Source organism: Danio aesculapii, chromosome 16 (genome assembly GCF_903798145.1).
Source record: "Danio aesculapii chromosome 16, fDanAes4.1, whole genome shotgun sequence".
Classification (NCBI taxonomy): domain Eukaryota; kingdom Metazoa; phylum Chordata; class Actinopteri; order Cypriniformes; family Danionidae; genus Danio; species Danio aesculapii.
In genome coordinates, this window is record NC_079450.1 from 9,139,658 (window position 1) to 9,165,391 (window position 25,734).

A 25,734-nucleotide genomic window follows, 5' to 3' on the forward strand; every position below is an offset into this window, starting at 1 on the left:
CCACCACGTTAGCTGAATTGGTCACACGATTGCGTCACATGGTTAAAATGCATCATCTTTTTCGAAAGCCTCCTTTTTTCACAGCCCACACTGCAACATGAAAACTGCCTTTTAAAATGGACGAAAGGACAAAAATGGAGAGAAAAATATGTGTTTTTAAACAAAAACGTATTATTGTAGACACAACCTACGTTTATATCTAGTTTAAAATTAATTCGTCTGTAGCTCAATGAATGGATTTTTTTTTTCTTCCAGGTAGATATTGTTTTCTACAGATGCCAACAAGTGTGGCTCATCGTCTGGATAGAGGTTGTTATGTTCCAGGACGTAATATAATTATTTCTTCATTTATTTTGTATATATAAATATCAAAGGATGGACCTTCTGCTTGGTGCAGGTCGCAAAGCTTCCGAGCGTCTCCTATCTCCTGCCCCAGATTATCCGTTGCATTAGTGTTACGTGACTGTGACTCATTTCGTTAGTTAACAAAGCTTTATTTCTTTTCTAACTGCTCGAAATTAGTTTATAAATAAACTTCATTTATGACCACTTTTTAGTCATGTAAAATCATGGTGTACACAACAGTCTCTGGCAGGGGCGTCTCTAGACCCATTTTACTGGGGCACGTGCCCCAGTAAAAATCTCCAGTGCCCCAGTAAATGCATTGAGAAATGATTTACTTCATATGCAAGTGTATTAATTAAGAGAGGTAATTCCGAAATAAAGACGTTATTCTCTAATGCAACCGAACCAACGCTGGTGAAAGCGATGTAGTTTAATCAAAAAGCAAACTGAGGCATCTCCGCGTGTGCACAGAGAACCCGCGCGCCTCTCGCACGCGCTGCTCTTCTGCCAGTGCGAGTCCCGTATAGTTAACATGCACGCAAAAAAAGCAGGTTTCCTACTTTTCATGCCCTACAAAGGCGGAACAGCCTTTTTTGTTTTGCAAGTCGACAAAACTAAAGTTTAAACAATAAGATGGTGATCTTACTAAGCATGCCTCCTGATAGATTTATTTGTATGAAGCAAAAAGGAGGGATGAGGGGATGAGGAGTCAGGGAGGTAAAGACTTAATAAACCTAATTCTCTGCCATTTGTCAAGTCTAAGACAACAGATATTTCTATAAAACATCTTTTTTTTTGTATTTTATTGAATTGTTTATAGAATTTCATTCAAATTAAATTAATATTTATGCAAAAGATTTCTTAAATGATCTTAGCATATCACTCTAGTTTTGTCTAAACATTGTTTTCCAGTTACATTTAAGATTATTTAGAAAAATAATTGTATAACAACAAGAATACTTTTGTTTATAACAAATATTCATGTAAAAAAAATATATATAGTGTGTGTGTGTGTGTATATATATATATATATATATATATATATATATATATATATATATATATATATATATATATATATATATATATATATATACATACATACACACACACACACAAATATATATGTATATGTGTGTATATATATATATATATATATATATATATATATATATATATATATATATATACATACACACACACACACATATATATATATATGTGTGTGTGTGTGTGTGTCTATATATATATATATATTTGTTTATTTTATTTATTTATTATTTATTTATTTTATTTATTTATTATTTATTTATTTATTTTATTTTTAGTTTGGAGGGGCGGGGGTGCCCCAGTAGAGCTTTATGTCTAGTAACGCCCCTGGTCTCTGGACTTGCTGCATCACAGACACCAATATTTGAACAATTTATTAAAAAAAATTGATCACTTTCTGGCCATCAGATATTAGACATGGTTATATATATATATATATATATATATATATATATATATATATATATATATATATATATATATATATATATATATATATATATATACACGCAGTTGAAGTCGGAATTATTAGCCCCTTTGATTCTTTTTTAAGTATTTCCCAAATGATGCTTAACAGAGCAAGGAAATTTGTCTGATAATATTTTTTCTTCTGGAGAAAGTCTTATTTGTTTTATTTTGGCTAGAATAAAAGCAGTTTTTAATTTTTTAAAACTATTTTAACCATTTTTTTTTTTGTGAGTATTTTTTCAAAATACTTTTTTTTTTTTTCGCTCTTTCTCACTGTCTACTTCAGCATGTCATATTTAATATTTTTATTTACTAGTAATTATTTGTGAAATGTTCTGGTATGTTTATGTCTGTATTTTCGAATGCAGCTCACTCCTGTAAGCAACCAAAGACTCCTCCGCATGCTAATGTGTTGGGGATGGACCTGCCGTCATTCGGCTACACACTGCTGTACTCCTGCCAGCCCGGATTCATCCTCACTGGCGGCTCCGAGCACCGCGCATGCAGACCGGACGGATCGTGGACCGGCAAAGTTCCCGTCTGTAGAGGTGAGCAGATCAACACAACACACAAACGCACACAAAAATATGTGCATCTATCTGCATATACAAACACAAACACACAAATAAAAATAGGCACACAAAAATACTTTGTGATGTATTTGTGGCCATCTCTGCACACACACAGCACAGTTCAGTTCAGATCTGTGTTTCTGGCCTGTCTTTTGTCTTGAGGAGGCAGAAGCGACAGATGTGCTTCCTCTGCTGGATGTGTGAAATCATGTGTGAAATGCGCTTCCTTTAAAGCCATTTGAAATGCACAGCGTCTTTGTTGCAGTGATATGCATTTTTGGTGTTTTTCAGCCGGCTCCAAAACATCAGAAAAAATCATAACGCCTGTTCAAGGAACATCCAGTCCCAAAGTCAACGGTGAGTCTCACAATGCGGTGACAAACGCTTGTAAAAAAAAATAAATGATCACAGTCAGGTGAAACTGATGCCATTTATGTGAGAATAACACAGATTAAGAGCCCTATCATACACCCGGTGCAATGCGGCGCAAGGCACGACGCAATTGTTGTTTGCTAGTTTCAGTTTGGCGCAAGAGTCGTCTTGACGTTTTGCGCCACGCTGTTTAAATAGCAAATGCATTTGCGCTCATATGCGTGCCTATTGGCGCTCTAATCTAAAATAGGAGGCGTGTACAAATCAGGTCTGTTGTCCAGCACAGAGCATGTTAGTTGTACACCTCGCTTACACATTGCTTAATACAGACAGGGTGTACAGCAGTACGCAAATATCTTTACATGTGGAAAAGAATTAAAATATTAAGGGTATATATATATATATATATATATATATATATATATATATATATATATATATATATATATATCCTTAATATTTTGATTCTTTTGCTCATGTAAAGATATTTGCGACATTATAGGATATTATAAGGATATATAGGATATAAATTTAAAGGATTAAAATATTACAAAACATATTATTTTCTTGTCTACATAAATATAAAAACCATACTTTCATGCCTTCTTCATCTCGGGGGGCTTTTTCAGTTTTTCAGTTTATTCATAACAATTTGCTTTTGTATAATGTTATTATTATTAACAGTATTATTTATTATCTGCATATTTATATTTGTTTTATTAAAAACAAGCTTAGATTTGTCCAACTGTCAGGTTTTAGACCATATGGGCATAGCATGTGTATTAGGATATAACTCAGGTTTTTTGAACACACTTCGTTATTATTGTTCATTTATTCGTTTGCTGGAAATTAGAACTGAATTTAGAAATAGTTTTGAAATAAATCTTTGCGCTTAACAAACGAAATTAATTATGTATAGGCTAATGGATGTCTGTGCGTACAAGAAGTTTCCCTATCCACGAGAGTAAAAGCGAAAGTAAACAATGAGGAGGCTCATCTCTCATTCTCGTGCTGCAGATGCTGTTTAACTGTTTTCTCGCTAGTGAAGTGTTCAGTTTTTCCACTTACAAAGTCCGTCATGTAAATAGCAAATGCGCCATGACGAGACGCAACTGACTCCTAAAGGGAATGGGAGATGAGACTCTGATTGGTTTATTCTCAAAACACACCTATAACTCGTTAAGAAAATAAGCTCAATCCTTTTAGACCATGCGCCACGACGCAAAGCGGATTTTTCCGTCCTTTAAATAGCAAAAGTGGATTCAGACACGCCCTTAATGCTTTTGCACCCTGCGCTTTGCACTTTGCGCATGGATCGTCAAAATAGAGCCCTAAGTGTCTTTACCTGACAGAAATCCCAAAAATGTCCAGGCTGAAATCCAGCCAATCAGAAACATTTTCTGCCTGTCAATCATTTTGTGTGTTTAATGTAGAAACACTCTTCTCTCCATATGCACCGCACTCTTTACTTAAACTCCATCTTGCTAAATATGGAAAACTGTGTTTACATGTGAATAAACCACACAATCATGTTGCACTACTTGTTTTCATCAACCATTAATAGCTGTTTTGCACAATATCTTGCACAATAGTGTTCTGTCCCGACTATTCAAGTACTATGTAAAAGTACTTGAATAGTCTGTTTTAGGTGATGTGTATAGTAAAAGGATCAAGAAACACCAAAACACATTTTTTGAGCTGTTGACAGTCATATGTGTGTCCCACGTTGCTATAAACACTATTAGGACACATATATTTACCAATAAAGGGAAAATTGGTTATTTTCACGTTATTTCGAGCAAATTCGTCATCCTTCCGGTTTGAAACGAATTTTTTAAGCTGCGTAACGCCGATTAGATACTTGCCTGTATTCCAGCGTGAAGAGTGGACGTCTGTACCTGCGAGTGCATCGTGACGTCTCTGAGCATGCAGCATTAATTCATGAGAAAGACTTGGTTCAAACCAATCAGCGCGCTCTATCGTATATGCGATGCAACTTCATTGATATGCATGACAGCTCTGAAGACTGTTTTACCTGTTACAGTGTTCAGACAGCAGAGAGACGCCATGTTGTGTTGCCAAAACAAGTGGAAGAAGAATTGTTTGGAGACACTGGTCGTCAGTGTTATGTTTTTAAATGTGCTGCAACGAAGGTTTTGTTTTCATTTCACGCTATGAGAGCGCAGCTGAACTCACGTGTGGATAACAGTGCACGCGACAGAAATACGTGTCTAAGAAACATTTTTTATCTGAAAGCTTTTCTCATCTGGAAATAATCTCCTTTTAATAAAGACGCGGTTCCAGTTGGTGTTGATTGTCTTGTCAGATTTGTTAAGTAAGCGATCAGTGGTCTTTGTTTGTGTTATTCAGATGGCAAAGTTAGTTGGTATCGTCAGCAGTACTCTTTCAGTTTTTAAAGACATCCCTTAGTCAAAATGATTTAGTTACTCAGTTTACAGTACGTTAACATCACTACAATATTATGGACTGAAAGATCCGCTGTAAATGCTGCTCTCCGAATTGTAAACATGTAAACAACATAATCAAACTATTACCGTCGTGAAGGATTTTTGCCGCAATTTGTGACAGGATAGTCTAAACACACACAGCTTTCTGACGCTACCTACCGAGTGCATCTAAGTTACAGAGAAATGCGGAGGGTTTTTTTTCTTTTATACGACGTGCGGTATCAAACATTCCATTAAAACTACACTCTTCCAGCAGTTCCTTGTAGGCCTATGAAATATCTGGTTTGTCACGGGGGGCATGTATGAAATGTTCCTGAATGAAAGTGAAAGTGCCAAACTGCAGTTAAAGTCGACAAATTAATGATTTGGCAAATAATTCAATTTGTAAGTCGCTTTGGATAAAAGCGTCTGCTAAATCAGTGGTTCTCAAACTTTTAAACCCGCGACCCCCATTGTAAGATCGTCAAGAACTCGCGACCCCCCCACTACCAAAGCATATACAAACAATAAAAATAGCTTTTTTTAAGCTGTTCACAATATTTTAACTATATTTACTATAGATTACAGGGCTCGAAATTAACATTTTTGCTTGGTAACACTGGTGCTTCTAACTTTAAAAATGTAGACGCACCAGCCAAAATTTAGTGGCTCCCACCAATTATCGCACTGTTACTACACGTTTTATAAACACATTTAATGCATTTGAAAATCAACACTAATCAAAACTAACAAGCAAAAAAATAAATATGCATGCGTGAGGAAAATATGTCTCAATGAAATCCCGTTATCACAAGAAAAGACATTTTTATAACATAATTGAGTGACCAAAAGATACACGGACGGATATCCCAAAAGATATCCCACAGACTTTACAGTGAATGCTAGTTATTTTCATAGCAGACTTGAAGCCAATGGAGGTCTTTTATCCACTCTTCAATAAGTATAGCTGGTGGATTAACATTCAGCACATGATCAGTAATCAGATGTGCAAATATTTGTAGCTTTAGGTGTTTCTAAGACAAAATCTGTCAGTGTTGTTTTCATTCTCTCGTCTTCAGCGCTTTACATTTTCGCGGTTGTAGCTCCAGTCATCTGAAGACAGGAGGCGTTGACTGAGTGATTGACAGCTGATTTTAACCAATCATTCGTGTTCAGTTCTTAGAGCAGTGGGCCAATAAGAAGAGCGCGAAGGCGGGGCAAGCGTTGAAGGCTTTGTTTACTGCGGCAAGTTGACATGACAACAGTTTTAAACTGTTCCTGAGCGCTGTGTTCCAAGTACAAAGATGCATTCTGCCCGAATGTGTCCTAAATACTTTATGAATCAGTAATATCTTTTTAAAAATCTGAAAATATTAGCTTTCACTTGTAATACTGAAAAATATTTATTATAATCACTGAAAATTACACAATTTTTAAATAACTCTCGCGACCCCTTGAAATTATTCTGCGACCCCCGCAGGGGTCACGACCCCCAGTTTGGGAACCACTGTGCTAAATGACTAAATGTAATTCAATTACTGATGTCCATGTAAACACAGTTACTGTCTTTTTTCCAGGCGTCTGTGTGTTTGTTTTGCCTCTGTGAAAATCATCGCGTGCCCAAACGGAAACTCCCATTTTTATCCAAAACCTCCCCTCTTTTCCTCCCCCGACCTTCCTCCCACCTAAACAGAGCTAGACACACCCACTTTCCTGACTTTTTCCAAACTAAAGGTGTGAAAACACCCTGCTGAAACGGGGGTTTCATGGCACTTTAAGTATCTTATATATGTATAGTTAGTATAGTTAGATTACTTCTGGGGTATTTTAGTATGTATTGATTTAAAATAGCTCTTACGTCCAGTGTTGTGTTCATCTTCATTATCCTTTAGCTTAGTCCCAGATTTATCAAGGGTCACCACACTGGAATGAACTGGCAATTACTCTGGCTTATGTTATGATATATTATAAACATCCACTAACAAAGTCAACTGTGAGTCCCACAATGCATGCGAAAAACACTGGTAAAAATAAATGATCACAGTCAGGTGAATTAAGTGTCTTTACCTGACAGAAATGACAAAATGTCCAGTCTGAAATCCAGCCAATCAGAAACATTTTCTGCCTGTCAATCATTTTTGTGTGTAGAAACACATTTCTCTGCGCATTTTACAGTAATGATATACAATACTGAAAATACATATATAGCAAGATAAATGGTGCTGTAAATGTAAATACAGTATTTTTGCTGTAATTGATTTACAGTAAGTTAATGTAGATTCTGTAGTAAATTGTTAACAGTGTATTTATAATATAACCTAAGAGAAATAAAAATGGATGTTTTTTTGTTTGTTTATTATTTGAAACAATAAACAAATAATATGTAAATTATTTAGCACGATCACCTCACAGCTGAGTCTCGGCTGGGTCAGTTCTGTGTGGAGTTTCCATGTTCTCCCCGTGTTCACGTGGGTTTCCCCCACAGTCCAAGGGCATGCAGCATAGGTGAATTGAATTGAATATTTATTGTTTCTATTAAGATTATTATTATTATTATCATTATTATTATTATAATTCAGTTCTATAATCTGAATATGTTTTACACTGAATTATTATACAGTAGTTCCTCAGTTTGACTATACACTGTAAAAAATATCTGTAAATTAGAAGTTTTCTGTATTAGGTGCATCATCTATTTATGCTTTTGAATTTAATTATGAGACCTTAATCTTTCCTCCAACAACTTTTAACCTTGAAAAGTTCAAAAAAGGTTACTTTTTTAATAGTTTAAAGTCATGTACAGTGGAGAAAACAAGTACTAAACACGTCACCGTTTTTCTCAGAAAACCTATTTCTAAAGGTTCCATGGACTTGAAATTTTCACCTGATTTTGGAAACAACCAAAGAAATCCATCTATCAGGGATGTGATTCTTCCGTATAAATATGGATTTACGTATTTTCAGAGCTCAATGGGGCGACCCCTGTAATTTGCGTAAATCTCCATCGTCATCAAAGCAGATGACCCAGTTCATTCTGGACGTCTTTCAGGAATGTCATTGTAGACCTACCAAGGCTACTCTGTATAAAACATAATGATATTGAGTAGTCCCATTATGTGGCAAAGCCGCTGACAATATGGAAGATTATGAAACTACTCTCAATGCGTGCGCAGCTGTGCTCACATTTGCATCACGACCACGTGCGCTATATGTACAAATACAGCTGCAGGACGCATATTTTTTATTTTCCTCTGCAAGTCATCTGTCCTGTCTTCAATAATTCAGTGCTACAGCTTTGCACCTCAAATGTAATACCTGAAAGTGTCACAAGTTTAGATGATACTACAAATTTATAACAAATATTTTTTATAATTAATTAAAGCTTGATTATTAAAGGCAGGGACTAAGCCGAAGGAAAGTGGAAGTGATGAACTCCATGTATGATTATTTTTTTCTACTGTGGAATCTTAGAGTATATTAGGCTACTCAGTTCAACTGGACATTTTTATTTTTACTTTTCAAGTTGTTGCCTGATTAGTAATTTATTTATGACGTGAAATAAAGAGTTGACTAAATTACAGGGAAAGTTATATTCTGTGGACACAAGAGAACTAACCGAGTTAGTGGCGGCATCTAGCAGCGGTGTGTGGATTCATCTCGACATTGAGGTACAAACAAGCGGCAACCTCCCGCTCTCCCTCGGGAAGCCAATACGGAAGTAACTGAAACTGTAATTCATCAATATTCCGCTAGTCCTGGCTCCATAATAGAGCAAATTTCAATTGAGCCCACTGTTAGAATGGCCAACTTTACAGCAGAAAAAAAGGTGTTTACAGCCTGGTACAAAGAACGATTTTGGTTCATATAGCTATTATTACCCTCCATGACAACTGTGAGGGGGGTGAATTTTTTTATAACTCATCCATTTCCTTTATATAAGGTTATATTAAGTTTGCATAATTAAGGGCGTGGCCACTTGAGTGACAGCTAGGTCTCGCTGGTCGCCGTCACTTCACCTCAGCTGAATCCGGCAGATTAGCCACTGATCTCGGCATATTCATCGTATTTTTATTTTGTTTTATGTGGCTTTACACAGTCAGCTGCCTTTTGGACTTATTTCTTACAATTATCAGATGATATGGGATTCTGTGTGCACTTAATTGTGCTCACAAACCATTCCCGTGGCCTCCGTTTGCCATGTGAGTAATGTTATATACTTATACACCATCTCTATAAATGCATTTGTTTTATTTAAGATCATTTATCATTAATATTTTTCTTTAGACCTGTAAAGCACTCCAGAATCTGACATATTGATTAGCTGTAGGCTCTAGAACAGTCATCTGAAGCGTTGTCATACAGTGTTATGCTGGATTTCATCAATAGTCTTGCATTTACTAACACAGACTAGATCTGAAGTGTTTGGAAGTAATTCCTCCTGCAGAAAAACGTCATAAGAACAATGCTTAGTGGCTCAATGTATTACTACAGTGTTTTTAAACGACTAAACACTTTATTGATATAGTGTACAGCCAAGCACATGTGGTCAGAACACAAACGAGTCGCAGGTAATAGAGTATTAAGTGTTTTTCCCAAAGTAAAGTCTGTCTGCCAGGTTTAAGCAAAGTGCCAGCAGGAGGCTGTAGCTCCGCTCACTCTCCGCCTCTTTGCCCTTGTTTGGTATCCCGCCGTGGGTGCGATGACGCGCGAACAAAATGGCGACGGTTGGCCGCGCCTACTTGTAGCTTCTTTTGTGCTCTTCAGAAACCTATGGGTGACGTCACGGATACTCCGTCCATATGGGTACAAAGTATAAACCTATTAAATATTACTTAAGTCACTTTTATTAAACCACTAAACATTTAAACTGATAAAACAAAAAATATATACTTAAACTGTGTGGCCAATAACAAATATTTATATAAAGAATATAATTTTTTAGAATTATTATTATTTATTATTTAAAAACACACACAAATAAATATATATGGGCGTCAGATTTTTTTGTTTTGTTTTATTTTTATGTTTGTATTGTTTAGGTTTTTGGCAAAATCTGGTTCAATTCCACATCAACAGCTCCTTTAGAAATATTATTCCCAGGAAAACCCATGACGTGTTCAATACTTATATTCCCCACTGTATTGTCTGGGTTGGTGTTGTATATTAAGCTACAAAAACCTTGTAAAAAAAAACTGCCAGTACATTTTCTGTTATTTTACAGACTTATTTCTTTATATATTATTTATCATACATTATATTATTTTTTAATATTCAAAAATGTCAATAAAAGTCACTTTGTTAAATGTCGTAGTTGCCGACCTTCCTCTCAATTAGACACTATCAGCCTGGAGGTTTTGGATACCAGAAAATAGAATGGACTAAATTATTCATTCAACATAATAAAGCCGAGATGTGTGAAAACAGCCCTTCAGTACAACCTGAAGTCTCCCCTAGACAATCTGAAGAGTTTGTTTTCTGTGGTCCTGCTTTATACATGCAGTTTCACCTTCTCGTGTTTTTGCTCAGCATGTTTCCTCGCATATATGGTCCTGTGACATTCATCTGTTATATTCTTGGCTTAGGTTAGGTTAGGTTTAGGTTTATATTCCAGTATTGCCTTTGCTAAATCCTAATATGGTTATAATGGTTTACATGGTTTACACACATTGTCATGATGGCATATTAACTTAATAATATGTTATTCACTCTAATGCTTCTGACACATATAGCTTCATTTAACATATATCATCATGACTTTACATATTCAGTTATTTTACATATTCATTTATTCCTCAGTATAGCTTTCTCATAGTGTTGTTCCTGTGCAGGCTTCTGCAGGCTGCTCATCTTACACACACACATACCACAGAGTATCTTTAGTTAACATGCTTGCACAGTTGAAGTCAGAATTAATAGCCCCCTGTTTACTTTTTTCCCGGAATTTCTGTTTAACAGAGAGAAGATTTTTTTTCAACACATTTCTAAACATAATAGTTTTAATAACTCATTTCTAATAACTGATTTCTTTTATCTTCGCCATGATGACAGTAAATAATATTTGACTAGATATTTTTCAAGACACTTCTATACAGCGTAAAGTGACATTTAAAGGCTTAAGTAGGTTAATTAGGTTAACTAGACAGGTTAGGGTAATTAGGCAAGTGATTGTATAACGATGGTTTGTTCTGTAGACAATCGAAAAATATATATAGCTTAAAGGGGCTAATCATTTTGACCTTAAAAAAAATTAAAACTGCTTTTATTCTAGCCAAAATAAAAAGATAAGACTTTCTCCAGAATAAAAAATATTATCAGACATACTGTGAAAATTTCCTTGCTCTGTTAAACAACCTTTGGGAAATATTTGAAAAAGAAAAAAAAATTCAAAGGGGGTTTAATAATTCTGACTTCAACAGTATGTTGAGAATACTTTTAGAGAATAAAATATCTTCATAAACTGTAGAGCTGAATTTTCAACATCAAAAGTTGACAGAGGTAAGATTAACATCCAATTCACAACCGCAAATAAACACTTGTGAATGACAAAATATGGAAACTGTCAATTTTTTTGTCAATATTTTTTCCAGGGTACCCTGCTTGTTCAGTAATACAGAAACAGACATCATTTATTGTTTCCTTTTGCACTTTCAACCACTCATACAAGTCTGTTCTTTAGTATTTCCCTTCATTATCATCATTGATATCAGAAAGTGAATCTTGAGCAGGCTATCGTCTCACCTCTAAAGTAATTCACAGCCAGATTCACAGAAAAGCATTTGAGGTGTTAATTGGGCCGAACAGCGAGCGCAAATGGCTTCCTAACCTGATCTGACACATTAAATCTTCTCATTGCAGTTCCCGACGACGTGTTTGCGCCCACGTACTTGTGGAAAGGTTCCTTCGAGTACAAAGGAGCAAAGCAGCCCATGACTTTGACAATCACTAGCTTTAATGCCACCACGGGGAAAGTCAATGCGACTTTAACTAACAGGCACTCAGAACTGCTGTTGTCAGGTAAGAGCCGTAATGGCGGAGCTCATGTCATAAACACTTCGATCACGGTATAAACCCGCTGTAAGCAAAACCTCTGCTCTCTGTAATCTCAGCACTCGGATCAGGGCTAAAAATGTCACTTATTCTTTGTACAAGATGTTCCTTTAGAGCTCGGTGTTACTGTAATTCTCCAGCACTTATTGTAATACACTGCTGTCAAAAGTTTGGAGTTGGGAATGTTTTTGAAAGACACTTCTCTGCTCAACAAACCTACATGTTTTGTTAAAAATAGATGAAATTGTGAAGTATTACAGTTTTAAATAAGTACAAAAACACAATTTAGGAGAAATAGGCAACCTTCTTGCATTACAATTCAATTAATGTTTATTTATGTAGTGCTTTTTACAATGTAGATTGTGTTAACGCCACTTAACATAGTTGTAGTAAAGTCCAGATTTCAGAGTTGAAGTTAAGTTCAGTTCAGTGTGATTTAAATTTGACTGCTGAAAGTTCAAACACTGAAGAGCAAATCCACAAGTCCCAATCTGAGCAAGCCTGCGGCGACAATGGCGAGGAATAAAAACCTCACCAATTGACAAAGTGAAGAGGAAAAAGAACCTCGAGAGAGAGAGACTAGGCTCTGTTGGGCACGACCATTATTCTTCTGGCCAAACTTCCTGTGTGGAGTTGCAGTTTAGGCGCCAGAGGCTGGGGAAGCTGGACGTCTATCGTGGAGAAGCTGCAGGTGTGAGTAGGGCACCGGCGGTAGATCTGGCTGGGCCATAGGATCAATGCGGGGACTCGTTTGTACTGAGGTCTTTAAGAATCAGTCTCATTCACTCCATTCCTCCATGACCACCTCAGCATCAGCTCAGGATACGGCCTGGTCCAGGATTATGGATACCTTGGGATCATCTCTTCACAGGTCTTGGATCGCATCAATAGTGCTGCACAGTCTCTAGGAGCCTCGGGATGAGTATTCCCAGGTGGAAATAGAGAATAAAGGGAATAATTAGCATAGCTGCTGTTCATAGTGAAGTATCATTGCTGGCATTTTTATCAAAGTAATGCATCATTGCTAAATAAAACTGTTTTTTTTTTAATTAATAAAAGTAAAAAATCTCTCAGAAGTGACTCCAAACTATTGAACAATAGCGTATCATGTTTATTTAATGAAATACAGGCTTAAAATGGTCTATAACTGTAATAATTGCTTTTATATTGTCTTTTTTGGTGGTGATCCGGCGAATTGAAATGCATATTTAAATATTTATTATTTTAAATTATTAAATTATTCAATTTACTAATACTAATTTTCTCTTTTATTTATAACTTCCACACAGCCAAAAAATAAAAAAGTTGTGGAAAATAATATATAAAACGTTCAAAACCATAGCATTTACAGTGCTCAGCATAAACATCACCATTCTGAAAATGAATATTTTTAGGGTAATATAGTATTTTAGTGCATTTGAACAAAACAGATTTATTAAACAGATATATTTATTAAAATAATATTTCAGTCACGGAACATCTTGAGAAGTAAAAAGATTATACAAGTGAAATATTGCAAAAAATACAAACTACAAAAAAATTGTATTCAATTTTTTATATATTCTTTCTTTGTCTTGATTTTTTTTCTTCTATTTTAAATTTAAATGTAATATTTTTTTCTAACGTAAAAATTTGGGTGTACTAGTTTTTGGACAGTTAATTGGACACTGTACATATTTTTGGACAGTTTAGACTGTTATTTTGTTAGATTAGCTCCAAATTTGGCTCAGTACTGACTAATGTATATGCACAAATATAATATTGTATAGCATCTTATTCAAAATATAAATTTAAAAGAGAGATTTGTGAGGGGTGTATTCATATATACTGAGCACTGTATATTAAATAGAAATCTGCTTACTGTCATTTTTCATCCCTTGCATGCATGCCTGGTGAATAAAAGCCTTACTGTCTCTTTAAAAAAAAAAGTAACTTTAGAACAATTGTGTAGTTTCATATCAGAATTTATGAAATCCATTTAAATAAAAGTATTTTATACATTTAAAAAACCTGCATGGTGATTAGCACGATCTATTGAGTTTAAAAAATGCATAAATCATCTAACATGTTTTCTCTTTTTATCAGCAACTTGAACACAAACCAAAAATATCTGATTATTCCTAGCAAGTCTGACAGCGGTCCAAAAACAGCTTTGTTTTTCACGAAACCCTCCAGTTGAGAGCGAATGAAAGCAAAACTGTGAAACTAATGTTATAAAGTGGATAATTCACACTCTGCCATCTAATTGGACGCAGTGAAGTAGCCAATATTTACACACCTGCCATCGCAAAGTCGAATTTTATATTGTTGTAAATGTAATAAATATTAATCCAAATACATTTGCATTAATGAGCAGGTGCTCGCCATGAAGTGGCCACTGAATCAACACCAGACACGTTTTAATGGTTTGTCTTCTGAACGCAGGTGTTTACAAGAGTAGAGACGCCCGTCTGACGCTGCGTCTGTATCACATGAAAACTCTGCTGAAGAACACCTACAGCCAGACCACAGAGGAGCCCATGATCATGGACGGCTTTGTAAGTTTCATTTAGGGTTTGTTATGCTATTTTAAAGTCACTTTTTATTTTATAAATCACTTTTATAAGAGGTTTAAACACAGTTGTGTGACGACAGGCTGTAAATATAACCAGCTTCTAGTGATGTTTATTAATTCTATTTTTTATAATCACACTTGATATACTGTAAACAGTCTGTAGAAACACGTTGATTGATATTCTCTCATTGTACGTGTCATTAGAAGGGAAAGCCCCGCCCATTAGTGATCATTTTTACCTTATTAGCATAGACAGTGAGTGAGAAGCAGGCGTCTGTTATTAGAGTTTTCACCTGCTGAAGATAATGTCAGTGACTGATGCAGAGTTTAGACTGCACGATTTTCAAACTAGTCACTTCCAAGCGGCAACCTCCCGCTCTCCCTCGGAAAGCCAATACGGAAGTAACTGAAACTGCAATTCATCAAAATTCCGCTAGTCCTGGCTCCATAATAGAGCACATTTCAATTGAGCCCACTGTTAGAATGGCCAACTTTACAACAGAAAAAAAGGTGTTTACAGCCTGGTACAAAGAACGATTTTGGTTCATAAAGCTGTTATTACCCTTCATGACAACTGTGAGGGGGGTGAATTTTTTTATAACTCATCCATTTCCTTTATTTTAGGTTATATTAAGTTTGCATAATTAAGGGCGTGGCCACTTGAGTGACAGCTAGGTCTCGCTGGTCGCCATCACTTCACCTCAGCTGAATCCGGCAGATTAGCCGCTGATCTCGGCATATTCATCCTATTTTTGTTTTGTTTTATGTGGCTTTACACAGTCACTTGCCTTTTGGACTTATTTCTTACAATTATCAGATGATATGGGATGCTGTGTGCATTTAATTGTGCTCACAAACCATTCATGTGGCCTCCGTTTCCCATGTGAGTAAAGTTATATACTTGTATACCATCTCTATAAGTGTATTTGTTTTATTTAAGATCATTTATCATTAATATTTTTCTTTAGACCCGTAAAGCACTCCAGAATGTGACAGATTGATTAGCTGTAGGCTCTAGAACAGTCATCTGAACCGTTATCATACAGTGTTATGCTGGAGTTCATCAATAGTCTTGCATTAATAACACACACTATATCTGAAGTGTTTGGAAGTAATTCATGTTTTTCTCCTGTAGAAAAACGTCATAAGAACAATGCTTAGTGGCTCAATGTATTACAGCAGTGTTTTTAAAAGTCTAAACACTTTATTGATATAGTGTACAGCCAAGCACATGTGGTCAGAACACAAACGAGTCGCAGGTAATAGAGTATTAAGTGTTTCTCCCAAAGTAAAGTCTGTCTGCCAGGTCTAAGCAAAGTGCCAGCAGGTGTCTGTAGCTCCGCCCACTCTCCGCCTCTTTGCCCTTGTTTGGTATCCCGCCGTGGGTGCGATGACGCGCGAACAAAATGGCGACGGTTGGCCGCGCCTACTATTAGCTTCTTTTACGCTCTTCAGAAACCTATGGGTGACATCACGGATGCTACGTCCATATATTTTACAGTCTATGGTCACTTCACAGATGTTTTCACCCTGCATGACTATCTGGGCTAGTGTTTCATCGCTGCTGTGTTTACACTCTGAGATTTCACACTACATGACTTTACAATAGGAAGAATCACCACCAACTTTGTCTCGGTCCGCAAACTATGTCTCACGACCAAACACACGTGAGAAGTGTCATGGAAGCAACAGGAGGGTCATTTAGGTTGCATTTACACTGCAGATCTTGATGGTCAATTCTGATTTGTTTGATGACCGGCTTACATCATCCTTTAAAAGTGACTTGTATCCGATTGTCTGCATTTACACAGCACACGGCAAAGGTGCATTGACCAGAAAAAAAAAGGGTTGGGCGCTGACTAACAGCTGATAATAAAAGAGCGCCCTTTTCTCCATTCCTGTATTTAATCTGTTCACAGGCTATTGAGAAGTTGTTTTACTATAGTTTATGACAGAAACGTTCTCAGTTGGCCATCTTCTTCTAATCTAGGCCTTTTTAAACCAGTAGGCATTTTAATGGAGTGTCCATGGCGTGATTTACGCACGTGATGTATACAATAGGTATGCAATATTAGTTTTTATTGGTCATGTGGCGGATGTTGCTCTCTCTCTCTCTCTCTCTCTCTCTCTCTCTCTCTCTCTCTCTCTCTCTCTCTCTCTCTCTCTCTCTTCTCTCTCTCTCTCTCTCTCAAGACAATATAAAAGCTTTTTTGTCCTCGTGTATGAGATTTAAGGTTTGCGACTCTGCTGAAGTCTGTTCCGAAAGGAAAGCGTCAGACTTGACGTCATTCGCTATGGTCTTTATGGATGCGCGACTCGCATTGACAGGTGAAAATCTGATCTTCCGGCTTACACTGCAGACATGAGGGCACAGATCCGATTCATATCGGATAAATTTCCTCATATGAACAAGGCCTGAATCTGATTTGAGGAAATCGGAATCCATGTAATTTTTTTTTTCCTGCTTACATGTACATGGGCCATATTCCATCTGTGCCACATGCGAGAGCAAAATAGGAATTGAGTCACTTGAACCATGCAGGGTGAATGAAGCCATAGTTTATCTTTTGTTATTAACTACATAATGAGAAAGAAGACATTAGTGGGGTAGAAAATGAATTTTGCTCACCTGGTTTCTGAAGGGAATTAGCTATTTCTTTTCAATTTCTTTCTGTTTCGACCTGGTTGTGGTATTGCTCAGATGACATGTCAAACAGACACGGGTGCTCCTGCCAAATTTACACTAGTTTTTCCATCAATTCTTGGCTCCAAGTAGACAGAAAAGAAGTCCTTTAACTTCTCCCCTAATCTCCCGCTGACCTGCAGATACCCACATTAGTGGACTTTGCTCTCTCATTGGCTGTAGGAGATCGCTGATGTTATTTTCAATCAGAACACATTTCACACGGCAAGATTTGAATCGCAGACAGCTCTTGATATTAAGTATGCCAAATATCTGACGGGTGTCAGCGACTCATCGTCGATTCTCTGAGATGGCGTCTTTGATATTCGACACTGTGTGATTGTTACTTATGTGAACGAGCACAGATTTGCCTGTGATTTCAGCCATTTGTTGGCGAGTCGAAATCGGGGCTAAAATCTGATCTCGGCATAACAGGATTATAAATGTGCAGCTTTAGATGAATAAATAAACACTGGAGTCTCCATAGTCTTCCTTCTGATACACTTTACACTTTTTTTTATTGGACATTTTCAGTTTTTCACAAAGGTAACAGTACTCCTGCTTTGAATCTGCTGCTATGCTAATGCATAGGTCATTTGTAGCTCCGCCCTCTTTTGAAAAGAGCACAATCTCATTTGAATTTAAAGTGACAGTCACCAAAATGGTACAATTAGGATCAAAGCCTAAAAGTGGCAGTTTCAAAGAGTTATAAAACATTTTTTGTTAGGTAGGTTGATCTGAAACTTCACACACACACTCTAAGGATATCAGAGACTTATTTTGCATCTTAAAGAAATGGGCATAATAGGTCCCCTTTAAAGGTTCTTGTTTTGTTTTAAAGTTTTCCTGTAATAGTTTTACATCCCCCTGAAGTCACTTTTCAGCTCTTGTAGCTTAATAGCTATGTTTCTGTTCACTTACACTACTGGTCAAAAGTTTGGGGTCAGTAGGATTTTTAAATGTTTTAAAATAAGCTTCTCCTGCTCACCAAGGCTGCATTTATTTAATCAAAAATACAATACAAATTGTACAATTGTGAAATGTTATTGTACTATAAAATAACTGTTCAAAAGTAGTTTATAATTTAATTTAATAATTTATTCCAGTCATGTTAAAGATGAATTTTCAGCTTCATTACTCCTGTCTTCAGAGTCACATGATCCTTCAGAAACCATTTTAATATTATTTATTATTATTATTATTATTATTATTATTATTATTATTATTATTATTATTATTATTTATTTTTATTATTATTATTATTATTATTTTATATATATTTTATTATTATTATTATTATTATTATTATTATTATTAATGATGACTGGAGTAATAATTTCATTTGATACTACATACAATAAGTAATAAATAAATATGGAATAAATAAGTTTTAAAAATGTTATAATATTTTTTTTACATTTAATAAATGCCAACTTGATGAACAGAATAATTGTATTTATATTATTAAATAAAATTAATAATAAAAAAAAACTGACCCCAAACTTTTGACCGGCAGTGTATTTTTATGCTTGAAATGCTTTTTTGGAATAGCACATAAAAATAGCTTAATGAAAATGCTAAGATTCATATACATTTTAAAAAAATGCACAAATACATATGTGGACAAATTAATAGGATAAACTCTTATCCAGTAATCAAAAATGTGCATAAACTACGATGTAAACGCATTTACAATTAAAAGTCCTGCATGCACATCTCCATATAACAAAACAAAAATGCAGTTTTTGTCTTGTTACTAATCCAAGTATCTAAAAAATGTTAAATTAAGAAGCATTTTCTATACCAGAAAAAAATATTGTTTTGTTTTCAGAAATAATAGGTCAATATTGAGTTTTTCCTTAAAACAAGACAAATAATCTACCAGTTGTGTGAATAAAATAAACTTATTACAGCACGGTGGCTCAGTGGTTAGCACTGTCGCCTCACAGCAAGAAGTTTGCTGGTTCAAGTCCCAGCTAAACCAGTTAGCATTTCTGTGTGGAGTTTGCATGTTCTCCCCGTGTTGGCGTGGGTTTCCACCGGGTGATCCGGTTTCCCCCACAATCCAAAGACATGTGCTGTAGGTGATAAACTATAGGTGAATAAACTAAATTGACCATAGTGTATGAGTGTGTGTGTGAATGAGTGTGTATGGGTGTTTCCCTAGTACTGGGTTGCTGCTGGAAGGGCATCCGCTGCATAAAAAATATACTGGAATAGTTACTTGTTCATTCCACTGTGGTGACCTCTGAAATAGAGACGAAACCAAAGGAAAATGAATGAATGAAGGAATGAATGAACTATTTCATTTCACTTACACCATTGGCAGATTATTTATACAGATTATATGCTTGTTTAAAGGAAAAATTCACTTACAGTCATTTTGACTTATTAATTCTGAAAATAAAACTATATATTTTACGTGCTTCTTGATTTAAAATCCTTCTCGTTGTTAGAATTTTTAGTTATTTGAAGAAGGAACAAGACTATTTTTTCTTGCAGTGATTATGGGATTATTGTTTATTTTTAATTGTTGTTTATTTTTAAAAGATCATGTTATAACAAATGGCTGTGATGGTATAGTATTAATGAACAAACAAATTATACATCAAAAAAATAATAAAGCACATAGTAAGTTATCTGAAATGTTGTTTTGTTTATTGTAAAATCCCTCAGCCAAAGTCTATCATCACAGTGGTTCAGTATTAACCTCCAGAACTGTCTTGGCTTTTCCTACTGCAGCAAACTCCTTTTTTCTTTTTAATATTTGGCACCAGTTTATCGGGAATTTTGTTCTCTTTAACATATTGGATGGAAAGTGTTTAATCTACAAATGTTTTATGCAATATTCCAGTTTTGTGCATAAATCGAATTCACATTTTTGGATGGAGACATAACTATTAGTTGGATTTGCTGTAGGTTTACGTTGAGAGCAGTAAAAGAACAGATTTCTTCTCTTTGCTCTAATATCATACTGTATATATCTGCCTATTTTTAAGCTTGGCAGTGTAAGAGAAGCTGTATTCTGAGAGCAGTAGACTGCAACACAATGTGATATTGCACAGAACATCTGCTGTATTGAGGAGAATATGAGAGAACATGATGTTCATGTCTTGTTGTTCTTTTTCTCCTCGAGGTCTCTGCTGACCATGAAGGAAACACATACTTGTTTCAAGGCTTTATACAAGGAAGAGACTACGGCCCATTTGGACTACAGAGACAAGGTACGCTACATTTCAGCAATACTAGTTCTGGTTAAAGACTAATTGCGGTTTAATTGCATGAAAAAAAAAATCCCACAAAAAATATATATGTGTGTATTTTATACAGTTGAGGTCAGAATTATTAGCCCTCCTTTGACTTTTTTTTTCTTTAATAAATATTATACAAATGATGTTTAACAGAGCAAGGAAATTTTCACAGTATGTCTGATAATATTTTTTCTTCTGGAGAAAGTCTATTTGTTTTATTTCGACTAGAATAAAAGCAGTTTTTCTTTAACTCCATTTTAAGGTCAAAGTTATTAGCCCCTTTAAGCTAATTATTTTTCTGATAGACAACAGAACAAACCATCGTTATACAATAACTTGCCTAATTACCCTAACCTGTCCTAGTTAACCTTATTAACCTAGTTAAGCCTTTAAATGTCACTTTAAGCTGTAGAGAAGTGTCTTGAAAAATATCTAGTCAAATATTATTTACTGTCATCATGGCAAAGATCAAATAAATCAGTTATTAGAGATGATGTTTAGAAATGTGCTGAAAAAATCTTCTCTCCGTTAAACAGAAATTGGGGGAAAAAATAAACAGGCGGATAATAATTCAGGGGGGCTAAAAAATCTGACCTTAACTGTGTATATATTAACACTGCCTGACAAAAGTCTTATCGCCTATCCAAGTTTTATGAACAACAAATAATAATTTGACTTCTAGTTGATCATTTGGTATCAGAAGTGGCTTATAAGAAAGGCAAAGGCCTCTAGATTAAGCTTATTTTACCCAAATAAAATATGATCATGCATTGATTTTTAATGATTTCATTAGGACAGTAGGGTCTGACTTTGCTTAGACAAAAGTCTTGTCACTGAACAGAGATAATGTCAAGTATAGAATATAAAGTCATGGTGCAGTGGAAACAGAATGAATATTGTGTCTGACTCCATCATGAGCTTGGAGGACTGCATCCATACATCTCTGCAATGACTCAAATCACTTATTAATAAAGTCATCTGGAATAGCAGAAAGCGTTTTTGCAGGACTCCCAGAGTTCATCAAGATTCTTTGGATTCATCTTCAATGCCTCCTCTATCTTACCTCAGACATTCTCAATAATGTTCAAGTCTGGTGACTGGGCTGGCCAATCCAGGAGCATCTTGACCTTCTTTGCTTCCGAGAACTTTGATGTGAAGGCTGAGGAGCGCTATCCTGCTGAAGAATTTGCCCTCTGCTGTGGTTTGTAATGTAATGGGCAGCACAAATGTCTTGATACCTCAGGCTGTTGATGTTACCATCCACTCTGCAGATCTCTCACATGCCTCCATACTGAATGTAACCCCAAACCATGAGTTTTCCTTTAACCAAACTTGACTGATTTCTGTGAGAATCTTAGGTCCATCCTGGTTCCCATAGGTCTTCTGCAGTTTTTATGACGATTGGGATGCAGTTCAACAGATGATTCATCTGAAAAATCTACCTTCTGCCACTTTTCCAAATGATCAACTAGTCAAGTTAATATTTGTTGCTCTTACAACTGGGATCAATGACAAGACTTTAGTAACGTTTTGTATTATGTATAAATAATACCCAACCATACATAAAAATGAAACTATACAAAAATATTTACATTAAAGTTTAATTTCTATTTTTTAACATATGCGTATATATATTTTATATCTAAATATAAATAAATATTCTTAAACATGTGCATACATATGTGTTTTAATATATACATAATACATATACACAGTACACAGCGGAATGAACCGCCAACTTATCCAGTACTTGTTTTATGCAGTAAATGCCCGCAACCAAATACTGGGGAAACACCCATACACTCTCATTTTCACACATTCACTACCGACAATTTATATTATATTATATTATATTATATTATATTATATTATATTATATTATATTATATTATATTATATTATATTATATTATTTTATATTATATTATATTATATTATTTTATATTATATTATATTATATTATATTATATTATTTTATATTATATTATTTTATATTATATTATATTATATTATATTATATTATATTATATTATATTATATTATTTTATATTATATTATTTTATATATATTATATTATATTATATTATATTATATTATATTATATATATATATTATTTTATATTATATTATATTATTTATATTATATTATATTATATTATATTATTTTATATTATATTATATTATATTATATTATATTATATTATATTATTTTATATTATATTATATTATATTATATTATATTATATTATATTATATTATTTTATATTATATTATATTATTTTATATTATATTATATTATATTATATTATATTATATTATATTATATTATATTATATTATTTTATATTATATTATATTATTTTATATTATATTATATTATATTATATTATATTATATTATATTATATTATATTATATTATATTATATTATATTATATTATATTATAATAATTTTGGAAAAAACTAACTATATTTGATTCACCATGGTATCATGTATAACATTTTAATTAATTCCACAAATCTTATCACCAAGTTACACTTGCATTTAGTGACGGTCTGATAACATGGACTGTGTTTCATTATATTGTTAATTTAACATACAAATCTCATTATAGACACCTAGCAACAGCTATAATTTATATTTAATGGAAAGTCGGTACTATTCATTTAAAGCACCTCTTTCATATAATTGTCTTAAACACACAGTGTGTAATGTAAAACTGAACATATGTAATTCACCATGGCATCACATTATGTTTGATATAAGAATAGCATAATTGCTAATTTGTCATTATTTCCATCTTATTATGGACACCTGGCAACAGTTAAAGGCCACATGTAATCATAACGTCAGTGCTCTCTCACAGTAAATTCTTACATAATAAATTGCATAATTTACAATGTAACAAATGGACCTGAAAGAACTTGTTGCCCTTTCTGAGCAGCATTTAGTAAAAATAAATTAGTGGATTTATGCTAAATGATTTTGAGAATATTAAAACTAATAACTTCAACATGAGAAATTTAGAAAAGAATAACTTTTTACTTTTAAATTAATTGTCTATTAAAAAACTGAGAATATTAAATTACAAACTGTACACAAATCATATAAGCACACTGCAAAAAACATAGTCTTTTCCTTTTTTATATTATTAAAAACTGTATTATATTATATTATATTATGTTAGGTTATGTTATATTATATTATATTATATTATATTATATTATATTATATTATATTATATTATATTATATTATATTATATTATATTATATTATATTATATTATGTTATTTTATATTATATTGTTATATTATATTATATTATATTATATTATATTATATTATATTATATTATATTATATTATATTATATTATATTATATTGTTATGTTATGTTATGTTATGTTATGTTATGTTATGTTATGTTATGTTATGTTATGTTATATTATATTATATTTTATTTTATATTATGTTATATTATTTTATATTATATTTATATTGTTATATTATATTATATTATATTATACTATATTATGTTATATTATATTATATTATATTATATTATATTATATTATATTATATTATATTATATTATATTATATTATATTATATTATATTATATTATATTATATTGTTATGTTATGTTATGTTATGTTATGTTATATTATATTATATTTTATTTTATATTATGTTATATTATTTTATATTATATTTATATTGTTATATTATATTATATTATATTATACTATATTATATTATATTATATTATATTATACTATATTATATTATGTTATGTTATGTTATGTTATGTTATGTTATGTTATGTTATGTTATGTTATATTATATTTTATTTTATATTATGTTATATTATTTTATATTATATTTATATTGTTATATTATATTATATTATATTATACTATATTATGTTATATTATATTATATTATATTGTTATGTTATGTTATATTATATTATATTATATTTTATTTTATATTATGTTATATTATTTTATATTATATTTATATTGTTATATTATATTATATTATATTATACTATATTATATTATATTATATTATATTATATTATGTTATATTATATTATATTATATTATATTATATTATACTATATTATATTATGTTATGTTATGTTATGTTATGTTATGTTATGTTATGTTATGTTATATTTTATATTATGTTATATTATTTTATATTATATTTATATTGTTATATTATATTATATTATATTATACTATATTATGTTATGTTATGTTATGTTATGTTATGTTATGTTATGTTATGTTATATTATATTATGTAATATTTTATTATATTATGTTATATTATTTTATATTATATTATATTTATATTGTTATATTATACTATATTATATTATATTATATTATATTATGTTATATTATGTTATATTATATTATATTATATTATATTATATTATATTATATTATATTATATTATATTATATTATATTATTTTATTTTATTTTATTTTATTTTATTTTATTTTTATATTGTTAAATTATATTATATTATGTTATATTATAATATGTTATGTTATATTATATTATATTATTTTATTTTTATATTGCTAAATTATATATAATATTACATTATGTTATGTTATGTTATGTTATGTTATATTATATTATATTATATTTTATTATATTATGTTATATTTTTTTATATTATATTATATTTATATTGTTATATTATATTATGTTATATTATATGTTATATTATATTATATTATATTATATTATATTATATTATATTATATTATACTATATTATATTATATTATATTATATGTTATATTATATTATATTATATTATATTATATTATATTATATTATATGATATGTTATATTATATTATATTATATTATATTATATTATATTATTTTATTTTATTTTATTTTATTTTATTTTATTTTATTTTA

At 32.4% G+C, this 25,734-nt stretch overlaps 1 protein-coding gene across 1 annotated transcript in view; it reads left to right on the top strand.

The window, feature by feature from the left end:
• Nucleotides 1-25,734, top strand: part of csmd3a (CUB and Sushi multiple domains 3a) — a 685,206-nt gene that overhangs the window by 655,058 nt on the left and 4,414 nt on the right. Inside the window, exons 64-68 of the mRNA XM_056474744.1 lie at nt 2,232-2,411; nt 2,727-2,792; nt 12,110-12,268; nt 14,726-14,838; nt 20,675-20,762. Coding sequence (XP_056330719.1) covers nt 2,232-2,411; nt 2,727-2,792; nt 12,110-12,268; nt 14,726-14,838; nt 20,675-20,762 — 606 coding nt within the window. The remainder of the gene's footprint in view (nt 1-2,231; nt 2,412-2,726; nt 2,793-12,109; nt 12,269-14,725; nt 14,839-20,674; nt 20,763-25,734) is intronic.